Source organism: Lissotriton helveticus, chromosome 2_1 (genome assembly GCF_964261635.1).
Source record: "Lissotriton helveticus chromosome 2_1, aLisHel1.1, whole genome shotgun sequence".
NCBI lineage: Eukaryota > Metazoa > Chordata > Amphibia > Caudata > Salamandridae > Lissotriton > Lissotriton helveticus.
The window spans coordinates 110,081,695-110,106,420 of record NC_136059.1 but is presented as its reverse complement, the minus strand read 5'-3'; the positions used below and the strand labels follow the sequence as shown (position 1 = coordinate 110,106,420).

Here is a 24,726-nt window from a genome sequence, read left to right as displayed (position 1 = left end):
AATACCCTGGTACAGAAATGTTATATGGCATGGAATTTAGAAATAAAATGCTTAATTTTAAAAAAGTAAAAGGAAACGCTTGCTATAATGGATTAGACCCTTACTTTTAGGGATGGGATTCCAGAGGAAAAGGGGGTGGGGGGTTTGGGTTGGAATGTGTATTATTACTAGGGCACACATTTTTTATAATTATGTTTTTACTTTAAATTTAGAATTAAAGTGCTAAACATTTTACAAATTAATGAAAACACTTGCTATAACAGCTTAGACACCTACTTTTAGGAGCACAATGCCAGAGAAATAAGGGGTTCTACGTGAGGTGTTGTATTTTGGTACTACTTTTAATACTGGAGTATTCACGTAAAATAATTGTTACCTTTGAAATCTGAATTAAGCATCTGTTCATCTTTGAAAAAAACTGCTGATCCTTACGCTCTGAGTTAGGATACCTTGGAAAGAGGGATTTTAGATGGTTACAAATACGAACACTTAACTTTTTAAATTACCTAAATGATTGCTTTGGGAGTCTATACATTTACAATAAAAAAAATGAGAATCAAAACCCAGTGTTTCACAATTAAGCACAGACTATGTTAAACGTATCCTTTTTGCACAACTAGATTTATAAAAATGAAGACATTTACAGAAGATCGTGAACTTGAAGCATTAAAACAATGTCTTTTGTAAGTCACATTTTTTTAACAAAATTGAAGTAAAAAGTAAGATATAATGTATTTACAAGAAAGAACACTATCCATAAAGTAAACAATGTGTGTACAACTCTTAATAATACACGTTTTCTTTAACCCCTTCCATGCTGATGACGAGCTCAGCTCGTCATCAGCGTTACCTACCGTTTGCTGCGCTCGTCATGTAACGCGGTAATCTGAAAAAGGCCGCCTACCGCGGGAAAAACGGCCGCACGCATGCGGTTAAAAAAAAATAACATTGTGTCAAATGATAAATAATACTCTTTTTCATACACAATAACTCATCTGAACTTTACAATAAAATGGTTGGGGATGCTTTCAACATCAAATGGAAGGCAAACAACAGTAGTGATAGATACGAAAGTGTTTAGGCACATATTTATAGTACATTTACTGGCTATCTTTACTGTAAGGCAGAAGTGGGGAGGTATTTATTTTGGCAGTGTTATAAAAGTATGCAAAGTATGGCATAACCATACAGTTCCATCCCATACATGTTGCAGCAGTTCTCCCTCGCAACTGTTAAGGGACATTTTTATTACAAACAAATATACAAGAACTAAAAATAATGCAGAAGAGCTGTAAACCACCTAAATAAAAAAAATCTGTATTTGGTTTAAAACATGTTTTAAAATGACAATTTGATTGTGGGGGAATTAAAAAGCAGGTAAGTAATCTACTGGTAAAGGTAGTAGTGTTAATAATGTAGGATGTATGCAAGACTCTCCAGGGAGTCTGGAGCCACTGTCAACGAAAACTGTTGTAATCTGGCCAATAGTTATTCCGACATTTTCTTTGCTTTAAAAAAAATATATATATATATGTGGGTACAGGCTACCTGTGAGTGATTGCGCAATTCTCATTTCTTGAAAACTCTGTTCCTTCAAAATTTTAAAGAAATGGTACAGGTTGGGATGATGTTTGGCAATTGCTTTGTTGAAGGAATTGTACTAACTCTCAGTAGTATTTAAAATGTTCGCGCCTTCTTTTAAACCGGTTTTGTAACAGTTCCACCATTCAATTGTGAATTGTCTCCCTCCTGTGACCCCACCGGGGCTTAGAGAGCCAATCCAGATGTCCTCAAAGTAATTTTGGATAAAATATTCCGATTCAGATATTGCAGAGTAAAATTCTACCATACTTTTAGCTTGCCGTTAGCTTGCATTATTCAAATTGAATGTTACTGTTTGAAAAGTAATCCTCAATTAAGGATGTTGTTGTATTTTACGCCAAAATGCCTGAGAAAAGTGGAAAAACTTTTTTTCCCCCTTCAAGTCTGTTGATTAGCATTGTTGGCAAGTTGCAGCAAATGTCAGTGGAGCTCTCTACGTAGTATATTTTTGTACAGTATGGCAACAAAATGCATATAGAGCATAGATACGTCAAATACCATTACAGAAGACACAAAATGGAATGCATGATCTACTGTACAGCCTTCAATCATCTGAACAAACTGGGGTACGAAATAAGAGCTGGGGGGAAAAGGAAGAGGGGAGAAATGATAAGGAAGGAGCAAAATTACAGTGCTTGGCGATCCATGAATAACAGGTTGTAGCATACAAAGCCAGTTCCCCCATGTCGCATCCACAAGTCAGAGGTCAGTGCATCGTGTGAGTGATCATGTGTGAAACCATGCAAGACTGTCAGGTTAGTGGTTCCCGTACTTGACAGGCATGGCATGGAGGGGTGAAAAATGGGGCCGATGGATTATTGTAGGTGGGCTGTATGGTCGGGCAGGGGGTTGGGCAAGTTCAGAGCATATGTTACGCAGCCACAGAGGAAGACTAGCAGTGCAGTGGGTGGAGTGCAGGTGTAGGCATCGTGTGCCATGGATGTGTGTTGCGCCGTGTTTTCCAGATGGCAGTTTGTCGGTCCTGGCCTCAACTGCTAGTAAGTATGCGGGAGAGGGTGGCTCAAGCAGATCCTACAGTAAGTCTTCCACCATTCGCCCCCTGTGCGAGAGTCGCACCTCATTCGGAGTAGTCTGGCAGTGTGCCTCGGCTCTTGTCCATGTCAGCATCAAATGGACCCACTCCCTTACACTCCAGGTCATAATGTAATATTGGGGTATATTAATCTGTGTGCAGTAGCAATGTGTAGAATGCCAGTCAGTAAATCCCATCCTACCCCAGTTTGTGATTTCTCAGGAAGTGCAGCATCGAGCCATGATAGGCTGGCAGATGGCAAGCGCCATCTTGAACATTATTAGTGCAACTTGTGAAATCATATCAATATGAGCAAACACAATTCCCCTCCACCAAGGACAGTTGCCCGCCCACCGTCTAGAAAAACACCCCTGTCATAAGCAACAAAGGCAACCTTAAGGAAAATGAAACCAGCAACAAGGCATTTAAACTTTAAAATTTGGAACTTGGGTGTGGCGTGACATGTGCGCGCAAGTCTAGTACAGCCCTTGTGGTCAGGTGGCAGTGTCCTTTATGTCTGCATTGTGGTCCCTGCATGCATGATCACCTCCCAGTCCCATGTCCTTTGCGCCTTACCTGAGGTGATAGCGAGTGTCTTAAGTCGACCACCTGGCCAGAGGCCGTAGTCGCTGCTTCTGCCACATACTTACAAGTCATCAGCTGCTCGAGGGGTGACCTTCCGCTCATGCTGAACCCCAGTCAGCAAGGAGTAGGATCCATCAGAGTTCAATTCCGAATCCGAAGGGTGCCTGTCCTGTAGGAGGGCAAAAGAGTTCACATGCGGATCAAGGCCGCTCCCACTGCGCAGACCTCCTCCTCTGCTGCCTGGCCTTTATTAGGTCATGACCCAAGAGGGCGACGTCTACCGCACCACGGTTTTGGCACCAGCCAGTCCTCTTTGGTTTGTTCCTGTGGAGTCCATTTTTAACAGATCCTTTGCATTGAGCCAGGTCCAGACGTCTTCCGAAGCTTGCCTCTCAGAAGGGGCTGGTGCTCATTAGTAGCAGACAGCAACTGATCACAAAATAGGCTTTCTTTTTATATATTTTCAGAAGATTATCAATCTTCAAAATTGAAGTATGATTTATATTGGTTTTTAAAAAAGCAAATTCACATATGACACAAAGTTGTTTTTCTACTCCTTTTATTTCTTTAACAACCGTTATCTGCATTCAAATGATGCAATTTTCCTTAGGGAATGCTCCTTTGATATTGCTAGACAGAAAGGTAGGACTATTAGGTTTTCCCCTTACTGTATGAACACGTCCGGAACAAGCGTTCAATCAATCAGCGCATTTGTATAGCGCACCTCATACCTGCAAGGGTCTCAAGGCGCTCAGGGAGGGGGTCGCAGCAGCTAGTGGTCGAAAGGCCAGGTCTTGAGTAGTCTCCTGAAGGACTGTGGGTCTTCAGTCTGTCGTAATAGAAGAGGGAGGGAGTTCCAGGTCTTAGCGGCGAGGTGGGAGAAGGACCTACCCCCGTAGGTGGTTCTGCGGATGCGTGGGACGGCGGCCAGTGACAGGTCGGTGGAACGGAAAACTACGATGGGAGCACACTGCTAGCCTCTCTTCCGGATCGCCCCTCTGCACTGTGGTATATGCAGTACGTAAACTTGAAGAGTTTCGAAAAAAGTTTGTGTGTGATTCACCAAAGTTGGTGCAAGTAAGTACTTGAATTTTCATAATCTCTAGACATGAGACATGGCTCGTGTTTCGGGAGAGTATCCCTCATCAGTAGAGAAAAGTGTAGAAAAGTTCTGGGGTGGATGCGATTGCTTATACAAATTGGCTCCCTTGAGCTTTGAGCCGACGGGCTCCTGGACAACGCACCTGCGTGCCGGTTCTGGCATCGAGGCCTTTGACGGTTGTTTGGCGGCCTTCTCTTCCACCCCTAACTATTTTCTCTACTGATGAGGGAAGTTATCCCGAAACCCGAGCCATGTCTCGGGCGACATCCAAAAACCCGGGACATGTATCGGGTCTAGAGATCATCAGTTCTACAAGTACCTACTTGCACCCACTGGGGTGAACCACTCGAGAACTCCATGTACCAGAGTCCCTAGGGGCGAACCGGAGATGGGGCTAGCGGTGTGCGCTCCATTGCGATTGCTTATACAAATTGGCTCCCTTAAGCTTTGAGCCGACGGGCTCCTGGACAACGCACCTGCGTGCCGGTTCTGGCATCGAGGCCTTCGACGGTTGTTTGGCGGCCTTCTCTTCCACCCCTAACTATTTTCTCTACTGATGAGTGAAGTTATCCCGAAACCCGAGCCATGTCTCGGGCGATATCCAAAAACCCGGGACATGTATCGGGTCTAGAGATCATCAGTTCTACAAGTACCTACTTGCACCCACTTGGGTGAACCACTCGAACTCCATGTACCAGAGTCTCTAGGGGCGAACCGGAGATGGGGCTAGCGGTGTGCGCTCCATTGCGATTGCTTATACAGGGGTCGATGGAACGGAGTTTTTTGTTGGGTGCGGAGCGTGAGAGTCTGTCGTTGAGGTAGGCCAGGCAGGTGTTGTGGAGTGCCTGTGTGCGTAGGTCAGGAGTTTGAATCTTATTCTTCTGTCGACGGGGAGCCAGTGCAGGTTTCTGAGGTGGGGGGTGATGTGGTCTCAGCGCGGTACGTCGAGGATCAGGAGTGCGGAGGAGTTCTGGATTCTTTGTAGTCTGTTGATGAGTTTGGACGGGGCTCCGGCGTAGAGGGCGTTGCCGTAGTCGAGTCTGCTGCTGACGAGGGCATGGGTAACGGTTTTTTGTGTGTTGTCGGGATCCATCTGTAGATCTTGCGGGGCATCAATCAATCAATCAATCAATCACTGACACTTATAGAGCGCGCTACCTACCCATAGGGTCTCAAGGCGCTTAGGGGAAGGGGGGGGGGGGTGCCGCTACTGCTCGAACAGCCAGGTCTTCAGCTTCTTCCTGAAGGAGAGGTGGTCTTGGGTCAGGCGCAGGTCGGTCGGGAGGGAGTTCCAGGTCTTGGCGGCCAGGTAGGAGAAGGACCTTCCTCCTGTGGTTGCTCTTCGGATGCGGGGGACGGCGGCGAGGGCGTGGTTGGCTGAGCGGAGGTGGCGTTTGGGAGCGTAGAAGTTGATCCGGCTGTTGAGGTAGTCCGGGCCTTGGTCGTGTAGGGCTTTGTGTGCGTGGGTGAGGAGGCGGAAGGTGATTCTTTTGTTGACGGGGAGCCAGTGAAGGTCTCTCAGATGTCCGGAGATGTGGCTGTGTCGTGGGATGTCGAGGATGAGTCTGGCTGAGGCGTTCTGGATCCGCTGGAGTCTCTTCTGAAGCTTGGCGGTGGTACCGGCGTAGAGGGCGTTGCCGTAGTCCAGTCGGCTAGTGACGAGGGCCTGGGTGACGGTCTTCCTGGTCTCGGTGGGGATCCACCAGAAGATCTTCCGTAGCATGCGTAGGATGTTGAAGCACGCTGAGGAGACGGCGTTGACTTGCCTGGTCATGGAGAGGGAGGAGTCCAGGATGAAGCCCAGGTTGCGTGCATGGTCTGTCGGTTTGGGTGCGGTGCCCAGGGTGGGAGGCCACCAGGAGTCGTTCCAGGCGGAGGGTGAAGAGCCCAGGATGAGGACCTCCGTCTTGTCCGAGTTCAGTTTCAGGCGGCTGGTCGTCATCCACTCGGCTACCTCTTTCATCCCTTCGTGTAGGTTGGCTCTGGCGGTGGCGGGGTCGTTGGTCAGGGAGAGGATCAGCTGGGTGTCGTCGGCGTAGGAGATTATGCTAAGGTTGTGTTGGCGTGCGATGGCCGCGAGGGGGCTCATGTAGACGTTGAAGAGGGTGGGGCTCAGAGAGGATCCTTGAGGGACGCCGCAGATGACTTCGGAGGCCTCTGACTTGTACGGTGGTAGGCGGACTCTCTGTGTTCTTCCGTCGAGGAAGGAGATGATCCATTCCAGCGCCTTGTCCCGGATTCCGACGTTGCTGAGGCGCTGTACTAGGGTGCGGTGGCAGACCGTGTCGAATGCCGCGGAGAGGTCTAGGAGGATGAGGGCCGCTGTTTCTCCGTTGTCCATCAGGGCTCGAATGTCATCGGTGGCGGCGATGAGGGCGGTCTCGGTGCTGTGATTGGCTCGGAAGCCGGACTGTGAGGGGTCGAGGGATCCATTCGTCTCGAGGAAGGCGGCCAGCTGTTTGTTGACGGTCTTCTCGATGACTTTGGCTGGGAACGGGAGGAGCGAGATGGGGCGGTAGTTCTTGAGTTCGGTGGGGTCCGCTGTTGGTTTCTTGAGTAGAGCGCTGAGTTCGGCGTGCTTCCAGCTCTCAGGGAAGGTGGCGGTGTTGAAGGATGTGTTGATGATGTCTCGCAGGTGGGGTGCGATGACAGCGTCGGCCTTGTTGAAGACGTGGTGAGGGCAGGGGTCGGTCGGTGATCCGGAGTGGATGGAGTTCATCGTGCGGATGGTGTCTTCGGTGCTGATCGGGGTCCAGGCGTGGAGAGTGGTGGTGGGGGGAGGTTGTTCGGTTATGGTGTGCGTTGGTTGTTTGTTGAAGCTGTTGTGTATGTCCGCGATCTTGTTGTGGAAGTAGGAAGCGAGGGAGTCGCAGAGGTCTTGCGATGGGGTGATGTCGTTGGTTCCTGCGCTGGGGTTGGATAGCTCTTTCACGATGTTGAAGAGTTCCTTGCTGTTGTGCGCGTTGTTGTCCAGCCGGTCCTTGAATGCAGTTTTCTTGGCGGCGCGGATCATCTGGTGGTGCTTCCGAGTGGCCAGTTTGAGGGTGGTTCTGTTGTCCGGTGTAGGTTCCCTTCTCCAGACTTTCTCGAGGGCTCGGCAGTTCTTCTTGGAGCTCTTGAGTTCGTCGGTGAACCATGGGGCTTTCTTGCTTCCGGGTCTGCTGGGCGGGGTTCTCAGCGGGGCGAGCTCGTCCGCGCAGATGCTGATCCACTTCGTGAGGTTGTCGGCGGCCTGGCTGGGGTTCGTTGAGCCGGCAGGGGGGTGCTGGCTCAGGGAGGTGGCGAGCTGGTCTGCTGTGATCTTGTTCCAGTTTCTGCGGGCGGCCTGTCGCTGGTGGTGGTGAGTCGTCGTTCTCCTGAAGGTGAAGTGGACGCAGCTGTGGTCCGTCCAGTGGAGTTCTGTGGCGTGGCTGAAGGTGACGTCTTTGCTGGATGAGAAGACGGCGTTGAGTGTGTGTCCGGCGAGGTGGGTGGGGGTGGACACTAGCTGCTTGAGTCCCAGATTGGCGAGGTTGTCGAGCAGGGTGCTGGTGTTGCGGTCGTTGTTGTTCTCCAGGTGGAAGTTGAGGTCCCCCAGGAGGATGTAGTCGGCGGAGGGGAGGGCATGCGGGCTGACGAAGTCGGCGATGTCCTCGCTGAATTGGGTGCGTGGTCCCGGAGGTCGGTAGATCAGGGTGCCTCTAAGGGTGGTGGTTGGGTTGGTGTGGATCTGGAAATGCAGGTGTTCGGCGTTGGTCAGGGTGTTGTCGGTGCTGGTCGTGAGACGGATGGTGTTCTTGTGGATGATGGCGATGCCTCCTCCTGTCTGGTTGGCGTTGCGGTCCCTCCGGACGATCTTGTAGCCCTCTGGGATGGCGATGGCGATGTCGGGAGCTGAAGAGGCGTTCATCCAGGTCTCCGTGAGGAAGGCGACGTCAGGGGCTGTGGCGTCTAGGAGGTTCCAGAGTTCGATGGCGTGTCTGTGGACGGAGCGGGTGTTGAGCAGGATGCACTTGAGGTGGGTGCTGCTGGTGTTCGACTTGGCGGGTGCTGGTGCGAGGCAAGTCCGGATGCAGGTGAACTCGCAGGCGTGGCAGCTGAAAGGTCCGTGGGTTCGTCGTGGGGTGGCTTGGTGGCAATCTGGGAGTCGGCCGGTGTTGAGTGCGATGAGGGAGGCGGCGGAGTACGTCAGGCGGGTCGGCCGGGGTCCTCGTGGGCCAGGGGTCCTGGCGCTGGTCGCGATCCGGTCGCGGACGGGCGCAGACGGGCTTACCTTTGGCGCTCCTTCGGCGCACAATCGGCGCACCCGCTGCGCGTGGCCGCTGCGCGTTCGCACGGTCGCCATATAAGGCGAAGTGCGCGGGTGGGCGGAGCAGCTGGGAGGCGGGAGCGGGGAGGGAACAGAAGAAAAAAAGGGGCGGGGTCTGCGGTGGTGGCGGGAAGCGGGGAGCGGGGAGGGAAGACGGGCGGCGGCGAGGAGGGTGGGAACAGAAGGAGATTAGAGCAAAACAGGGGAAAAAAACGGGCTAAACACTATGAGACAAAAATCAAGCACAAGTTCAGAGCAAAACAGGGGAAAAACGGGCTAAACACTATGAGACAAAAATACAAGCACAAGTTCAGAGCAAAACAGGAAAAAACGGACGACAGCAGGGACAGCCGGCCGCGAGGCAGGCAGCGAGGCAGAGAGCGAGGAGAGGGGGCACACGCAGCAGCTGGTGGCCGTGCGGCGCGGGGGTGTCCCACAAGTGGGTCACACTTACCTGTGTCGCACGGTCGCCATATAAGGCCAAGTGCGCGGGTGGGCGGAGCAGCTGGGAGGCGGGAGCGGGGAGGGAACAGAAGAAAAAAAGGGGCAGGGTCTGCGGTGGTGGCGGGAAGCGGGGAGGGAAGACGGGCGGCGGCGAGGAGGGCGGGAACAGAAGGAGATTAGAGCAAAACAGGGAAAAAAACGGGCTAAACACTATGAGACAAAAATCAAGCACAAGAGCGAGGAGAGGGGGCACACGCAGCAGCTGGTGGCCGTGCGGCGCGGGGGTGTCCCACAGAGGGTGTGGAAGCAGGTGGAGGATACTGCGTTGACTTGGTTGGTCATGTTGAGTTTTGAGTCGAGGATGACTCCAAGGTTGCGTGCGTGGTTTGTAGGTGTGGGGGGGGAAGCTCAGTGATGCAGGCCACCAGGAGTCGTCCCAGGCTGAGGGGTTGGGCCCGAGGATGAAGATCCCCGTCTTGTCCGTGTTCAGTTTGAGCCGGCTTTCTTTCATCCAGTCGGCGACTGCCTTCATGCCCCGGTGGAGGTTTGCTTTGGCGGTTGGGGGATCCTTGGTGAGGGAGAGGATCAGCTGGGTGTCGTCGGCGTAGGAGATTATGTTGAGGTCGTGTAGTCTGGCGATGCGTGCGAGAAGTGCCATGTAGATGTTGAATAGCGTCGGGCTGAGGGAAAAGCCTTGCAGGACGCGGCAGATGGTCTTGGTGATTCCGGAGTAGAACGAGAAGTGGCGGTCTCGTTGCGTTCTGTCGGAGAGGAAGGAGGTAGCCCAGTCCAGGCCCTTGTCGCGTATTCCTGCGTTGTGGAGGCGTGTGCGTAGTGTGTGATGGCAGACGGTGTCGAAGGCAGCGGAGAAGTCCAGGAGGAGGAGGGCTGCTGTCTCGCCGTTGTTGAGCAAGATTCTGATGTCGTCTGTGGCGGCGATGAGGGCGGTCTCAGTGCTGTGGTTCTTGCGGAAGCCTGACTGGGAGGGGTCGAGGATGCGGTTGTCTTCTAGGTGGCGGGTGAGTTGGGTGTTGAAGATCTTTTCAATGACCTTAGCTGGGAACGGAAGCAGGAAGATGGGGCGGAAGTTCTTGAGGTCGCTCTGGTCCGCCTTGGGTTTTTTCAGTAGGGCGTTGATCTCGGCGTGCTTCCAGCTCTCAGGGAAGGTCGCCGTCTCGAAGGAGAGGTTGATAATGTTACACAGGTGGGGTGAGATGGAGCTGTCGGCTTTGTTGACGATGTAGTGGGGGAGAGGGTCGGATGGGGCGCCTGAGTGGATGGTGCTCATGGTCTTGATAGTTTCCTTTGTGTTTACGTTGGTCCAATTAGTGAGAAGGTCGTCGTCGTCGGTGGGTCTGGTGTGGTGGGGTTAGCCGGGTTTGTTCGAGGATTGAAGCTGTCGTGGATGTCGGTGATCTTGTGGAGGAAGAAGGCAGCAAGGGTGTCGTACAGGGCTTGTGACGGCGGGATGTCGTTGGTGCAGGAGCTGGGGTTTGAGAGTTCCTTAACGATGTTGAAGAGCTCCTTGCTGTTGTGTGCGTTGTTTTCGAGGCGGTCTTTAAAGGAGGCCTTCTTGGTGGTCCTGATGAGGTGGTGGTGGTTGCGGATGGCGTCTTTGTGGGCTGCGCGGCTGTCGGGCATCTTCTCTCTGTGCCAGATGTTTTCTAGTTTCCGACAGGTGCGTTTTAAAGCTAGTAGTTCCGGGGTGAACCAGCTGGCTCTCTGGCTGGTGTCTCTGTTGGCGTGCTGTCTCAATGGGGCTAGCGAGTTGGCGCAGTCTTCCATCCAGAGTCTGAGGGTTCGGGCCCCCTCCTCGGGGTTGGTGGGGTTGGTCGGTGGGTTGAGTGCGAAGTGTGTTAGGGGTTCCTTGGTGACCTTGCCCCAACGACGTCGGGGGATCTGCAGGGCGCGGTGACCTATGACGGGTTTCCGGAAGGTGAAGTGTACGCAGTGGTGGTCGGTCCAGGTGAGTTCGGCGGCGTGGCTCAAGGCAACGTGGGGGCTGGAGGAGAAGACTGCGACGAGCGTGTGATCGGCGATGTGGGTTGGTGTCGTGACTATCTGTTTCTGTCCGAGGGTAGCGAGGTTGTCAATCGGGGTGGAGGATTTGCTTCGTTGTTGTTTTCCAGGTGGCAGTTCAGGTCGCCGAGGAGAATGTAGTCGTTGGAGGTCAGTGCGTGTGTGCTGATGAAGTCGCCGATGGAGTTGTAGAATTGGGGGCGGGGTCCAGGTGGTCTGTAGACGGGCCTCTTAGGGTGGTCTTGGGGTCCGTGTGGATCTGGAAGTGCATGTGTTCGGCGGTGTTGAGGGTGTCGGCGGTGTTTGTGGAGATCCTGATGGTGTTATTGTGGATGATGGCGATTCCTCCGCTGACTCTGTTGGTACGGTCTCTGCGAGTGATCTTGTAACCGTCAGGGATGGCCACTGCGATGTCTGGGGCGGAGGCTCTTTTCATCCAGGTCTCGGTCAGGAAGGCAATGTCTGGTGCTGTGGAGTCGAGTAGGTCCCAGAACTCGACGGCGTGTTTGCGTGCGGAGCGGGTGTTGAGCAGGGTGCATCGGAGCTGGTTCGGCTCTGTTGTTGCGGGAGCCTCGGCGTCTTTGATGCAGGAGAAGCTGCAGTTCCGGCAGGTGAAGGGGCTGTGGGTGCGCTTGGGGGCGGCCTTGTGGCAACTGAGTGGTCATCCGTGGTTGAGTGCGAGGAGGGTGTTGGCATCGTACCGGATGCGGTCTTCGTGGATGGTGCGTGGTCCAGGGTTTCTGCTGCTGGGTGCGGACGGCGCGGACGGGCTTGCCTTAGGCGCACCTTTGGCGCGCCAGCGGCGCGCCCGATGCGCGGCCTCGCAGCGGCCGGCATTTAAGGGAAGGAGGGGAGGGAGGTTCAGCTGGGATGCGGAGGAGGGACGGCACGGCCAATGGGCGCTGGGGGGCAGCGGCTGGAAAGCAGGGAAGCGCGGTGCTCGGGGCGGGGGGGAGCGGGGCCAAGGGATGAGCAACGAGGCAGTGGGGACAGTGGTGAACAGGGCAGAGGGGCTACACAGGAAGGGCAGCGGAACGACGGGCCCAGGAAACGGCGGCAGGAGCGGGAGACAGCGACCATGGGCAGTCGCGGCGGTACAGGGCAGGAGGCACGGGCACTGGATCGGAAGAAGCAGGCAGTCTTCAGGAGCGGCAAGGCGGCAGAACCGGCACAGGAGCTGCGGCGGGAGGGGGAGCGACCTACCAGGAGGTCAAGCGTTCCCATGGTGCTCACTCCAGCTGATAGGTTAAGCTTCCTGAACTTTTAAGAATTACAGCTGGATGTTTTTGTAATGTTATTCGGCAAAAACAGATAAGTAAAAATGTGATTTGTCCTAATTGTTGTTCGTTGTAAGATATCTCGTAAAACAAAAACATGCACGATACTGCCAGTATTGCTGTTACAGCTCCTTTTTAAACGCTGTCAGAAAAAAGTATATCGTGATTGACATATATTCATGTAAGAAGAGGGCCAAGACGCAACCCAGTAGAGTAGAACCACATAGAATAGTTGTGAACATCACCTGGTATGAAACCACCCCAACAGCATTGCACTTTTTCGCTGAGCCCAAGCGCCATTCAAAACTGAGCTAGACAGTGTGCGCATGTGGTGCACTATAAGGGAGGACACAGTTTGGCCCTGAGATTTCTCAGAAAAGAGGTTCTTGAAGGCAGCAAGACCATCCCACAATGGTGCACACACAAATCCGCTCAAGCCACTGCCTGTGGCACTTAGTATCTGGGTCAGTATTCTTTAATAACAAATGGGCCCGACATGGAGTTCCAGGGCAGGGCCTCTCACCTCACCTTGTTGATACCAGGGGAAATGAGTCTAGCAGGGAAGAGAAGGGTTGAACTGCCTACATTGATGTCCCATGTCAGAATGTCACTGAGGTAGATAGGTACATGTGGTTAGAAAGAAAGGGACAACCCCCAATTGTACAGAAACTTGTACTGTATACCTTGTTTTTAATTAATGGGACTTCATTAGATTAAAAATTATCATAAAAGCAAGACATACATACCATACATATACAAAACGAAGAATTTAAAATGATCAAAGTGTAATAGGACTACATGTTTTAAAACCAAATAGCAGCATAATGTCATAAAAACAAGAATGTAAAAAGGGAGTGAATGTTACAGCTAAAAACTACATATAAGACACCGAATTGCAGAAAGACCGAAGAGATAAGAACAGTTCAGTGAAGCAGCTATCAGTTGTCGATAGTCAGTATTGAGTCGTCTGGACCGCGTTCCATAGAATTGCAGGGGCAGAGAACACAGGTTGTACTGAAATAGAGCTTCATAGGTTTGCTATTGTTTTAGTCGCCTGTGCACTTCAAGATTGTTGCTGGGCCTGCAGTTTGCTGGTTGAGTTTGCGTTATGCACGGTGAATAAAGATGGTAAAGCTTATGTTTAAAGCTGTGTTCAATGCCATGATAATTGCCTGCCTGCAGGACCGGACTCCCAATGTGTTCCACTCTAGTCTCAGTTTTAGTCTGCGCTGGGTCAGCAACGCAGGGCAGAGGCATAGAACATGCTCCAGGGACTCTACCAAGTCTCCGCAGCCCCTGCACTGTAGCTCATCTGATGTGCGATGCCAAAGAGGTAAATGTTTCAGAAAATGCCATTCCTCCAAACGAAGTGCCGTAAACTGCAATTTTAAGTACAGGGGGGTATGCCCAGGGCAGATATGATGGAAGAGAAGCCAGCAGGTAAGAATTGATCATTGCCAGTGCTTGCTTGCGTTTGGCGAAAAGGGCTTTGTCAGTATTATGAGACCCTATACGGATGGGCTTCTTGATGCTTGTTTTGAAGACAATGTTACTAGGGTTAAGATTCCAGAGATCGCTTGCGGATAGTTGGTGTACGCATTCATGGAAGAACTGACTATAAGACTGTCCCGAGGGGGTTGGGACGTGCAGGGTTTCGGCTACTGAGCTGGGACTGACTGGAGGTGTTGCGGTAAAGAGAAACACTGGCGCCTTGAGTAAAGGTTTCAGGGAAGGCTTTATTGGTATATATGTCTTTTTCATCAAGGGGGTTGCTCGTTCTCTCGTATGCACTGCAGGGTCCAAAGGAAAAGTAGCTTGCTCCAGCTTGGCTATTCCCGGTATGAGGACAGGGGCTGTTGTGCTCCGGAAGGGGACGTCTCTCCGCTCCGTGTTCCGCTCCGGTACCGAAAATAAAGGAAACTTGAGTCAGATAATTGCTTGGTTCCGGGAACACTCTTAAGGGCCGGGAGTGAGGGAAACCAACGGTGATAAGGTGCACACTTCTAAAACAAAGGGTGTGGTAGGAGTGCACGTGAACGGACAGGGTACTTTACAAAGGGCTGTACAATATTTATACACGGGGCTGACTCCTCCGCCTGACCCAACCCGCTACCCGGCCCGTACCTCTTGTAGCCACGCTCCTCCCGTGGGAACGTGGCGGGGCAAAGCATAGAAACGTTGGCCTCCTGGCGTGTCACTCCCGGTCTCTTTCGGTTCTGTATACCGCCGTCCGTCTCCCTCGTTGTCAGCTACCTCCAGGGAAACGCCGTCCGTCTCATCTCTCCTACTTCCTCCTTTTGACGTGGTGACGCTGTTGAGGGGCGGGCCTCTTCTTCTTGGTCCGGGGTCTTAAAGGGGCCAAACGTGTTGTTGTCATCCGGCCAGCCCGACTCAGGTTCCTTGTTCCAAGGACAAGGTGGTAGCTGTGGGGAAAAGGGGCAAGGTGAGAGGGGGGTGGCGGACCACCAGTCCGTTGGGATAGTCATATTCGGTCCGCACGCCCCATCACATTGACCCACCTGGGTTATTAGGGCTAATATCTGACCACAACAGTGACTCAAGGGACCCAGCTCTGGCCTGCCTTTACTGTATACCTTGTGTTTCAGAGCCAAAAGTAAGATACCGACTTTACCACATTGTGAAGCAATATTGCACTTACCAGCTATGCAATGGGTCACCTCTCTTTTGATGGACACTTGCTGGCAATATGGGGAGTTTGCCTACACCCAGCATGTACCCGGATGGCGGGACCTCTGCACCCTTGTAACCAGACACACCCTGACAATTTTCATCCCTGGAGAATATCTGTCCGATTTGCACCAGCATTTACCACTGAATAAATCTATATTGCATTATGCTCAAGAAAAAAGAAATGCTGATCGTTAGCTGTGCTCAGTACATGGACATTCCATAAGACGTAGGTTCCATACCTTTCTTTACCTTGCAAAATAAAGGCGAACACCCACTGGCTACAGAACCAGGTGGAAGCTACTTAATAATATCAACAATATTGAACTCCACCTAAATGTTATCAAGGAAGAACTAAGCCACCCCCTTCATGGTGATGCAACATCGGTATGTGTTGGATTGATGATCATGATGGAGGGTGGGGGTGTGCAAAAATCAATGCTTCCTGTTGTACTTTCCGACTTGCCATCCACCAGATGTATAGTCTACAAGCTGACCTGAAGGAGGGATGTGCCCCTGAGCAGAACTGGTTTATAGACTTCTATTCCTGATTCCTGCAATGGGTCACTAGATTCTGCTTGTCATTGCTTCCCATTGTTCTTTTTTTCCAATTTTTTTGTGGTTTTCCTGCTGTGAAAACGCAGACCTCAAGTTAGGTAGAATGCAAGTAATTAGGGAATAAGTAAGACACAACAGAAACACAACAAACCTCGAATATTGTGACTCGTTAAGTAGGGGGTAAAGGATGTAGTTGAAAATTCTACTAAAGGGTAGAATGTTATTATTGATAAATAAGATGTCGATATACACCATGATATAGGGACTCATAATAAACTCTCATCAGCGTTGTTGAATTCACTGGATATGACCTTCACCTCAACCCAAGTCAGAAATACATAGTTAGACGGGCCCTGCAACTTAGGCCCTAAGGAACTTATTGACGGATCATAGGGAGGAGGAAGGGGTGGGCAGATATGTAACCCTTAGAAAAAACGTGCAAACAGCAAAACCCAGATCAATCCCACAGCAGCGCCACCACAATGGTCTCAAGAGATTGGCCCCAATAAAACACATTTGGCCGGAGGGGCACGCAGCCCCAAATCACTATAAAGTCCGATGCCACATCAAGTTCGGAACACTCAGCTAATCCGAACACAGCATGAACACTACACACAGTGATTACGTGCTCCCAATGTTTAACATCTGGACACGTACCCACTTGCGCCGCATTGGGTCCATGCGGCGTTGAGACCGTCTGTGTTTCTTATCAAGTGACATTTTTTATGACTCCGTGACTAGGACCAGATTATGTTCTAAAAAGAAGCCTGAATTGCTTTCTTACACTTTATGAAATTAATAAAATGTCGGCCAAAACCAATGTACTTTAAGATAGTCTTCAGACCCCCGTCTAAGTTGCCTGCTCTTCCGGCCAGTGCGTTTGAACTAGCTATCTGAAAGAGACACGTTAGTGATAGATTCCTTACCTTAGAATATCCTCAGGTGTCAGACTGGATCCGGAAAGCTTTCGTCATCAGGACCCCTGCGCATCGATGAGCGTTGTCGTACAGCTCCGCGTGATTCGTTGGCGTCGTATTCACTGAGATGACATCACTGGAGCTACTTAGACGCGCCCTCGCACGCTGACGTCAGTACTTTATTTTTCCGCGCCAGCAAGCGCAGATCCGGGGAGAGCGGTGCCCCGTCACTTGTGTGTCTCTTCTGCTTGGGGCGTGACCATGACACCGAGTTGTGCCCCCACTGCTGGGCAATGGCCCTGAAAACTTTGCGGGAGCGGTCCCAAAAGTGGCTGGAGGCCCGAGAGTTGTCCCCACGTCATTCCAGGCCCCGGTCCCGTGGAAGGTCGACGGCCCAGTCGCGGAGCAAGCACCATCATTCGAAGTCTTTGCACTCAGTCGGGTATGGCGAAGCACAAAAAGTTGAATAAGCGTTGCTGCTCTTCGTCCTCCCCTCGCGTCAAGCAGCTGAGGGGGCAGGTGGCACTGCCCCTGTGGCTTAAACGGTGCCTGAGCAGTTACCGTTAGTTTACCCACCTTTCCCGGGTCCATTGGCGACTCTGGCAGAGTTGCAAGAGTTTGTGTTTGCAATGGCACGTATCTTCGGCCCATGCGGCCCCGTCGGCACCCCTTTGGGCCCCGCGGGAGACTCACTGCTCTGCATTCCTCGACTTCGCTTGCCCCGACCTCGTCGATGCCCAGAGGTCTCCATGGCTCAGGCCATGGCTCAGGCCGTGGCTCCCCGTTCTTGCCGGTGGACCCCATACAACCCCCACCCATGTCAACGGCGCCGATACCGGCATAGACTTCTTTTCCAATGTCAGCACAGAGCCGGAGGGATGTCTCCTGACACCGATCCCGACGGGAGACTTTTACCCTTTTGTTTGCCCACGTTCCCTTGTGGAGGAAGGGGAGGACTGGGAAGGGTTTGAAGACCCTCTTGCAGAACAGTGCGAGTTTGTCCCCAGCTGGGATGAGGATGCGGAGGTCGGTGGCCCAGATTACACTCCTGCGCCTGGTTCACCGTCCACTTCAACTACTATGGAGGAGAGTGGTACCTTTTCCACGGTGCTACGTACGGTGGCCGAGGCTCTTAACCTCGAGCTCCCTACAGTGTCTGTCATGAACAACCTGCAAACTGAAGTGCTACTGCCAGCTTCTTCTACAGAACCGCTGTTGCCGTTTAATGATGCACTTACTGATGTGCTTCTGGGCACTTGGTCCCGGCCCAATACAGGGGCCCCTGTGGACAAGGGTGTGGGCCATCGCCCGTCCCCAGGCAACCCTGCCGTCCTCACCCAGCAACCGAGAGTTTGGTGGTTCAGGCCTCGACATCCCCGAGTGTGTTCCCTTCTGCTCTGCCAGACAAGGAATCTAAGAGATTGGAGCAGTTTGGGAAAAAGATTTATTCTTCTGCAAGTTCTGGACTGCAGTCTGTGAACACTGCCTGTCTTTTGAGCCGCTATTCCCATTCTGTATGGGATGGGGCTGTCCGGAGGGGGCCCGGACAGTTCTCTCCCGCGCTCTTATGGAGGGGAGAGATGCGGCCTAGTTCACTATACGCTGTGGTCTTGATACCTCCGATTCGCTGGGTAGGGCGATTTCCACTACGGTGGCGCTACGCCGTCATGCCTGGTTGAGGACGACTGTTTTTTTCTGCAGATGTTCAGGATACTTTGATGGACATGCCCTTCGATGGCACTCGCCTTTTTGGTGATGAGGCGGATTCCACATTGGAGCGTTTCAAGGACTCTTGAGCCACGGCCAAGTCCTTAGGCCTTTCAGCCACACGTACTCCCCCCTCCCCCCCCCCCCCCCCCCACCCCCCCGCTTCTAATTTTTGTTCCTTTTGAAGCTCTGGTAGGGGCGTACAAACACGTTCATTTCAGAACAAACCTGCGCAGCAACAGTCCCAGAGCAGTCGAGGACGTGAGGCTCGCAGAGTCGGGTCACAGGGCCAGCGTTCGGTTCAGTCGACCAACACCCCCGCTGCCAGTGCCTCCACATCTTCCTATTACGTGTTTCAGGCCCACCAGACGCCAGTGGGTGGCAGGATTCGTCCTCCTCTCCCCCACAGGCGCACCATTACATCAGATGGGTGGGTTCTGGAGATTGTCTGAAGGGGCTACCCCCTCCCCTTCGAGTCTACCCCACACCCCCTCCATGCCACTGCAGTTCCACCGCATGTCGGGGGTCATTTGGCACTCCTCCAGCAGGAAGTTACGGCCCTCTTGGCCAAGGGGGCCATCGAGTGCGTTCCGATGCCAGAAGTAGGTCATGGTTGTTACTCCCACTACTTCTTGATTCCATAGAAGGACAAAGGTCTACGTCCCATCTTAGACCTTCGGAACGTAAATCGCTTCCTCCGGAAGGAGAAGTTCAAGATGCTCACTCTGGCTCAGGTCTTGTCTGCTCTCGACCCACAAGACTGGATGGTAGCACTGGACCTGCCGGATGCTTATTTTCATATTCCCATCCTTACAGCCCATCTGCATTACCTGCGATTCACGGTGGGTCTAGAGCCTTTTCCGTTCACCATGCTCCCCTTTGGCCTTACAAGTGCCCCTCGGTGTTCACGAAAATGATGTTGGTGGTCGCAGCTCATCTGCGCAGATCAGGGGTTTCAGTCTTCCCCTATCTCGACGACTGGTTGTTCAAGGCGGGCTCGCCCCAGACAGTCGTCTCCCGCCTCCAGACTACAGCCCACCTCCTGCATTTGCTGGGGTTTTCCATCAACGTGCCGAAGTCTCACCTGGTTCCCTCCCAGAAGCTCCTCTTCATCGGAGCAGTTCTGGACACGGCACAATTTCGGGTTTATCCTCCCGAACAGCGAGTCCAGGACAGTCGGGCTATGATTCCGAGCTTTCAGCCATTATCCTGGGTTTTGGTCAAGACTACCTTGAGGCTGCTGGGACTCATGGCCTCCTGCATCCTGCTGATCAACCATTCCAGGTGGATATGCGGGCTCTGCAGTGGGACCTGAAGTTCCAGTGGGCGCAGCATCCGAGAAACCTGTCCGATTACGGCCAGATCTCGGAGGACACTGCACAGCAATTGCAGTGGTGGCTCACAAATCACCATTGGGTCAGCTGCAGATCCCTCTCCCTTCCCCAACCGGAGCACACAGTGGTGACGGACGTGTCCCTCCTGGAATGGGGCGGCCACATGGGAGAGGCGTACATCAGATGCCTCTGGCGGAGTCCCGACTCCATATCAACCTTCTGGAGCTTCGGGCGATCCTTCTTGCACTGAAGGCATTCCTTCCCTCTGTCAGGGGGAAGGTAGTGCAGGTGTTCATGGATAACACCACCACCATGTGGTATTGAAACAGGGCGGGGTGGGGTCGTGGACCCTATGTCAGGATGCTCTGCGCCTCTGGACATGGCTGGAACGTCCCAGCCTTTCCTTGACGGTTCAACACCTGGCGGGATCTTTGAACGCCAGGGCAGATGAGCTCAGCCGCCGGTTTCTGATGGATCACGAATGGCGTCTTCACTCGGAGGTGGCGCAAGGTCTCTTTCAACAGTGGGGAGAGCCGTGGTTAGATCTATTCACCACAGAATAGAATGTGCAATATCCGCAGTTCTGCGCGTTGGAATTTCCAAGGCGGCACTCGCTCTGCGATGCTTGTCGTCACGAGTGGAGCTGCGGTCTGTTGTATGCCTTTCCGCCTATACCTCTTCTACCCAGAGTGCTGAAGAATTTCACGTGCGACCGGGCCTAAGTCCCTTGTGGCTTCGGACTTGGCTCGAGGAGTTTGGTATTCTGAGATACTCAGTATGAGCCTGGATCCCCCGATACGACTGCGGGAGGATTTTCTGTCGCAGGCAACGGTTCTCCACCCGCACCTGTCCAGCCTCCACCTACATGCGTGGAGATTGAGCGGCGACAGTTGATTCCATTTGACTTGCCTCCCGAAGTCTGTGATGTCATTCTGGCAGCCAGGCGTCCCTCCACTAAATCTGTATACGCCTGCAGGTGGACCAAATTTGTGGCATGGTGCACAGCCAAGACTGGAACCCCTTTCTGTCCCTCTTTCTGAGGTCCTTTTGTTCCTTCTTTCTCTGGCCCAGCAGAGCTCTGCTCTGGGCACTATCAAGGGCTATCTTTCAGCCATTTCAGCCTTACTTTGGCTTCCAGACCAGCCTTCTCTTTTCAAGTCCCATGTTGTACAGAGATTCTCAAAAGGCATTACGCATAGGTTTCCTCCTGTTCCTTTCCTAATGCCACAGTGGGACTTTAATCTTGTTTTGACTTCTCATGTGCTCTCCCTTTGAGCCACTTCACAATTGTCCTATACGTCTTCTGACTTTGAAAACTGCCTTCCTGGTGGCTATTACCTCTGCCAGTAGAGTGAGTGAGCTTCAGGCTCTTTCTTGTAAGCCTCCCTTTCTGACTGTTCATCCGGACAAGGTTGTGCTTCGCACTCGTCCTTACTTCTTGCCAAAGGTTGTCACTGCCTTCCACATCGGGCAGACTGTCACCTTGCCCACTTTCTTTCTGCCTCCGCACCCTTCCAGAGAGGAAGAGAGGCTCCACCCTCGGGACCCAAAACGTGTGCTTTAATTTTACCTGAATCGCACAACAGTTCTGGGTGGATGACCAGCTTTTTGTTGGCTACGCCAAGAAAGGCCGGGCTGTTCACAAGTGGACTATCTCCCGCTGGGTAATCTTGTGTATCGAGGCCTGTTATTCAATGGCTTAAAAGGAACCTCCGGTGGGGCTGCATGCCCATTCTACCAGGGCGACAGCAGCTACTACTGCATTGGGACGCGGTGTCCCCCCTGCAAGACATCTGTCAGGCTGCCATGTGGGTTTCGCTGCACACTTTTGCAAAGCATTATTGCCTTGACAGTCCGGTCCGGATAGACGGCTTCTTTGGCCGTTCTGTTCTCCGTAACTTTCTGATGTATTCTTGTTTTCAGACCCACCACCGGGGTTGGTATTGCTGGGGTATCTATTCTAAGTTAAGGAAGCTATTACTAACGTGTCTCTTTTAGATGCACAAGTTACTACTGGTGTAACGATATATCTGTAAGAAACCTTAATTAGTGATAGATTCCTTACCGCCCCACCCATCCTCCCCGTTCTGCGAACTGATTTCTAGAGTTAAGTCATCCTTTCGGGCCCTAGTTTCTATGCACCAGTGGTCAGTATCTTACATGGCTCTGCGTTCCTGCTGCAGAAAGTTGTGTACGGAACGGACCTCAGCGGGCGTGGGCGTGTCTAACTAGCTTCAGTGACGTCATCTCGGCGAATACGACCCCAACGACGCACACTGAGCCGTATGACGAAGTTTCTCGAAGTGCAGGGGTACTGCTGACTAAAGCTTTTTGGATCCAGTCTGACGCCTGGGGATATTCTAAGGTAAGGAATCTATCACTAACTAATGTCTCTTACAGAAGTATTGTTACACAAGTAGTACCTTGTGCGTTCCTGTTTTGCCAAACGACTTTAGTCTTTCTTTTATTTCACGGTAAATTCATAATCAAGCACCATTTGATAGAAAGGATATGTGCCCCGTTTATTGAGGAACTACTTTAACAGTTGTGACGATCTCCTTCACAATTGTATTGTATGCGTATCCCACCTTGCCCCCTTATGCTGTTCTAATGTTGTCCAGTCATGATTCACTAATATGCACACCTCAATAACTCATGGCTAGCCTTTGCATGGACCTGTCTTGCTGGACTATGTATAATGCTTGAAATGTCCACCACTTCGCCAAAATGTTTCTTTCAGAGCGGCAATTGTTGTAATAGATTCTCCATTTTCATATTAATAAGGGTTCTTGCCATGACATTCAACATTAGGCCCCTTTTCTGTACATTGAGCATAGTGGTTGTGCTGTGTGAGTAACAAGCAATATATGGATATAGTATAGCCACATACAGTGCAGTGAGAATAGTGTGCATCCGTTTTCAGTCCAGCAGCTAGATTATTCTTAGTCGTGTCGGGAAATATACCTAGATAGATTACTGGTATAAATAATGAAAACTTGAGTAAACGAAAGTGCAATAGAACAGTTAACCTTGCATGCGTTCAGTCTTCCGAGCTGCTACATAAGGAAGGGTTGCGACTTGCTGGGTGCTACATGATGAGCCTGAGCTTGAGAGGCATATTCTGGTAGACCATGCTAGCTCGTTACATAATCGTTTTGAATATTATTTCTTATTCTTAACCATAGTTATTTTTCAACAACACAAAAATACCAAAAAAAGTAGTTAATGTTGTACATTGTAGTGCTGTAAAAATATCTCTACGTCGCCTTTTGTCTCTGCTTCCTATGATTTGGCTTAGAAAGTAGGTATTTTGAGTTGACAATTTAAAACTGTTCTTGTTGTCTTCGTTCAGGTATGGCCTCCGCTCTATGGAGGACTACAAAGTAAATTTGGAAAAGATGTTTACCCGCATGGATGAGGTGGTTCTACCAGAGTGCCTTTTGGTTTGGAATATGGCAATGCCTCTTGCCCACAAGATTACCGGAGGCTTCCTTATACCTGAGGTACAGTATGTCCCTTCATGCAACCCACATGGAGCCTCTTGGCTCAGAGTTTTAATATGTAGCCTCTTTGAGTCAAAGCACAGTTTGATGTTTAGAGTGTTTGTGCTGCGGACAAGTTTACCAATTGTATTCTGTAACTACAGTTTCTCTCTTCATTCCAAATTTGTTTTAATGACTGACAAGGTGTGTAATCAACCATGTTGTCATAATGGAGATCGATTATAGGACCTATGTTCTAAGTTGACATATAGCCTTTTGGGGGCCTCTAGGACGTTTTCACAGTGTTTTTTATTTAAAACCAATTAAAAATTGCATGGGATGTTCATTCCAGTGCTGATCGCGTATTACTAATGACACCATTTCAAATTGTCATCTTGTGCGAAAGTAACCTCCCTCACCTAAACTCTCCTGGTGACTTACTGCCCTCTCCTGTGTTCAGAGAATTTGTTTCGAACTCATTGTACTAGTTCCATCATTGGTGGGGACCTCACTTGAGATCTCCAGGCTACAAGACATGGATGCCTAGAGGAAGGGCTAAAGTTTAAGACTGATGCAGAAAAATGTCCTTTATGTATTACATCCCTGTTGGATACCATCACAGATGCTGTAACAGAAATATAACCGTTTATTCCAAGTTGCACTTATCCCGGCTTTCTGAAGCGTTCCGAACTAGTATACTCCAAGCAGGGAGAGCAACCAGATGCATAAGAATAGTCACTGATATAATGCAGGGACTTCTGTTCTGTGCCTGCAGTGCAATTAGACTCAAACTGCTGCTCCATGTGTCACCCAACAGTTTGGGTTTGTCTTCCCTTCTACCAGTTCGGGCAGGTTTTCATGTAATTTTGGTAAATATATGCAGTAACAGTGAGTACAGTGGTGGGCTGTGATGTGTCACACAGCCTTTACCAGTGGCTGAGATAAACTCAGACATTTTGTTGTTCACTTTTTAGTCAAGCAATGACCTTTACGTTGAGTTTTTGGGGTTAGTCCTCTGGCTTGCTTGTTTTTTTCACATAAGACATTTCTTCAATTGTGCACTGACTTTACAGCATTGCTTTGGTGATGGGGCATATAGTGATCCCTTGGCGTGATTGTAGCTGCTGCAGCACATGGCCGCTGTGTCCACGCTCTTTTTATATGCCTCCTGCACCGACCCAATGTTCATTGCCCTCTCACGCTGATATGCTTCACGCCAATCTTCCTGATCTTCTCCATCACATTGAACGTGTGACAATGGTGCTGTAAGTGAGGACTTCTTGTTTGTCCCTTTGTAACACTTGTGTGCTTCTTCACACGTAAAAAGAACAATTGATGGACCGAATGCAAAACAATGCCATACATTCACCCCAGTGCAGAGATCTGGGCAAAATCCATCGTTGTTTTGCTTCCATGCCATTCCAGTTTGAACCCAGCCATATGCAAATCAGTCTTGACCCTTCGTCCAATGGGAACAGTCCAACCCGAACTGCCAGGCCAGGTCCTCCAGGACTGGAAACAAGCATCCTAGGACCGGTTTCCTGGTCAGGGAGGACCTGGCTTGGCAGCTCGGGCTGAACTGTTCCCATGAGGCATAGCGTCAAGACTGATTTGCATATGGCTGGGTCTAAACTAGGGTGGCATGGTGAGCAAAAGAATGATGGATTTAACCCAGATCTTTTGACGGGGG

General features: G+C 51.2%; 1 protein-coding gene across 2 annotated transcripts in view; it reads left to right on the top strand.

Moving 5' to 3' along the window:
• LOC144819236 (PC-esterase domain-containing protein 1A-like) overlaps window positions 1-24,726 on the top strand; it is a 359,196-nt gene that overhangs the window by 158,408 nt on the left and 176,062 nt on the right. For both annotated transcript variants that reach the window (XM_078677207.1, XM_078677208.1), the window contains one exon: window positions 22,907-23,057. In XM_078677207.1, coding sequence (XP_078533333.1) covers window positions 22,907-23,057 — 151 coding nt within the window. The remainder of the gene's footprint in view (window positions 1-22,906; window positions 23,058-24,726) is intronic.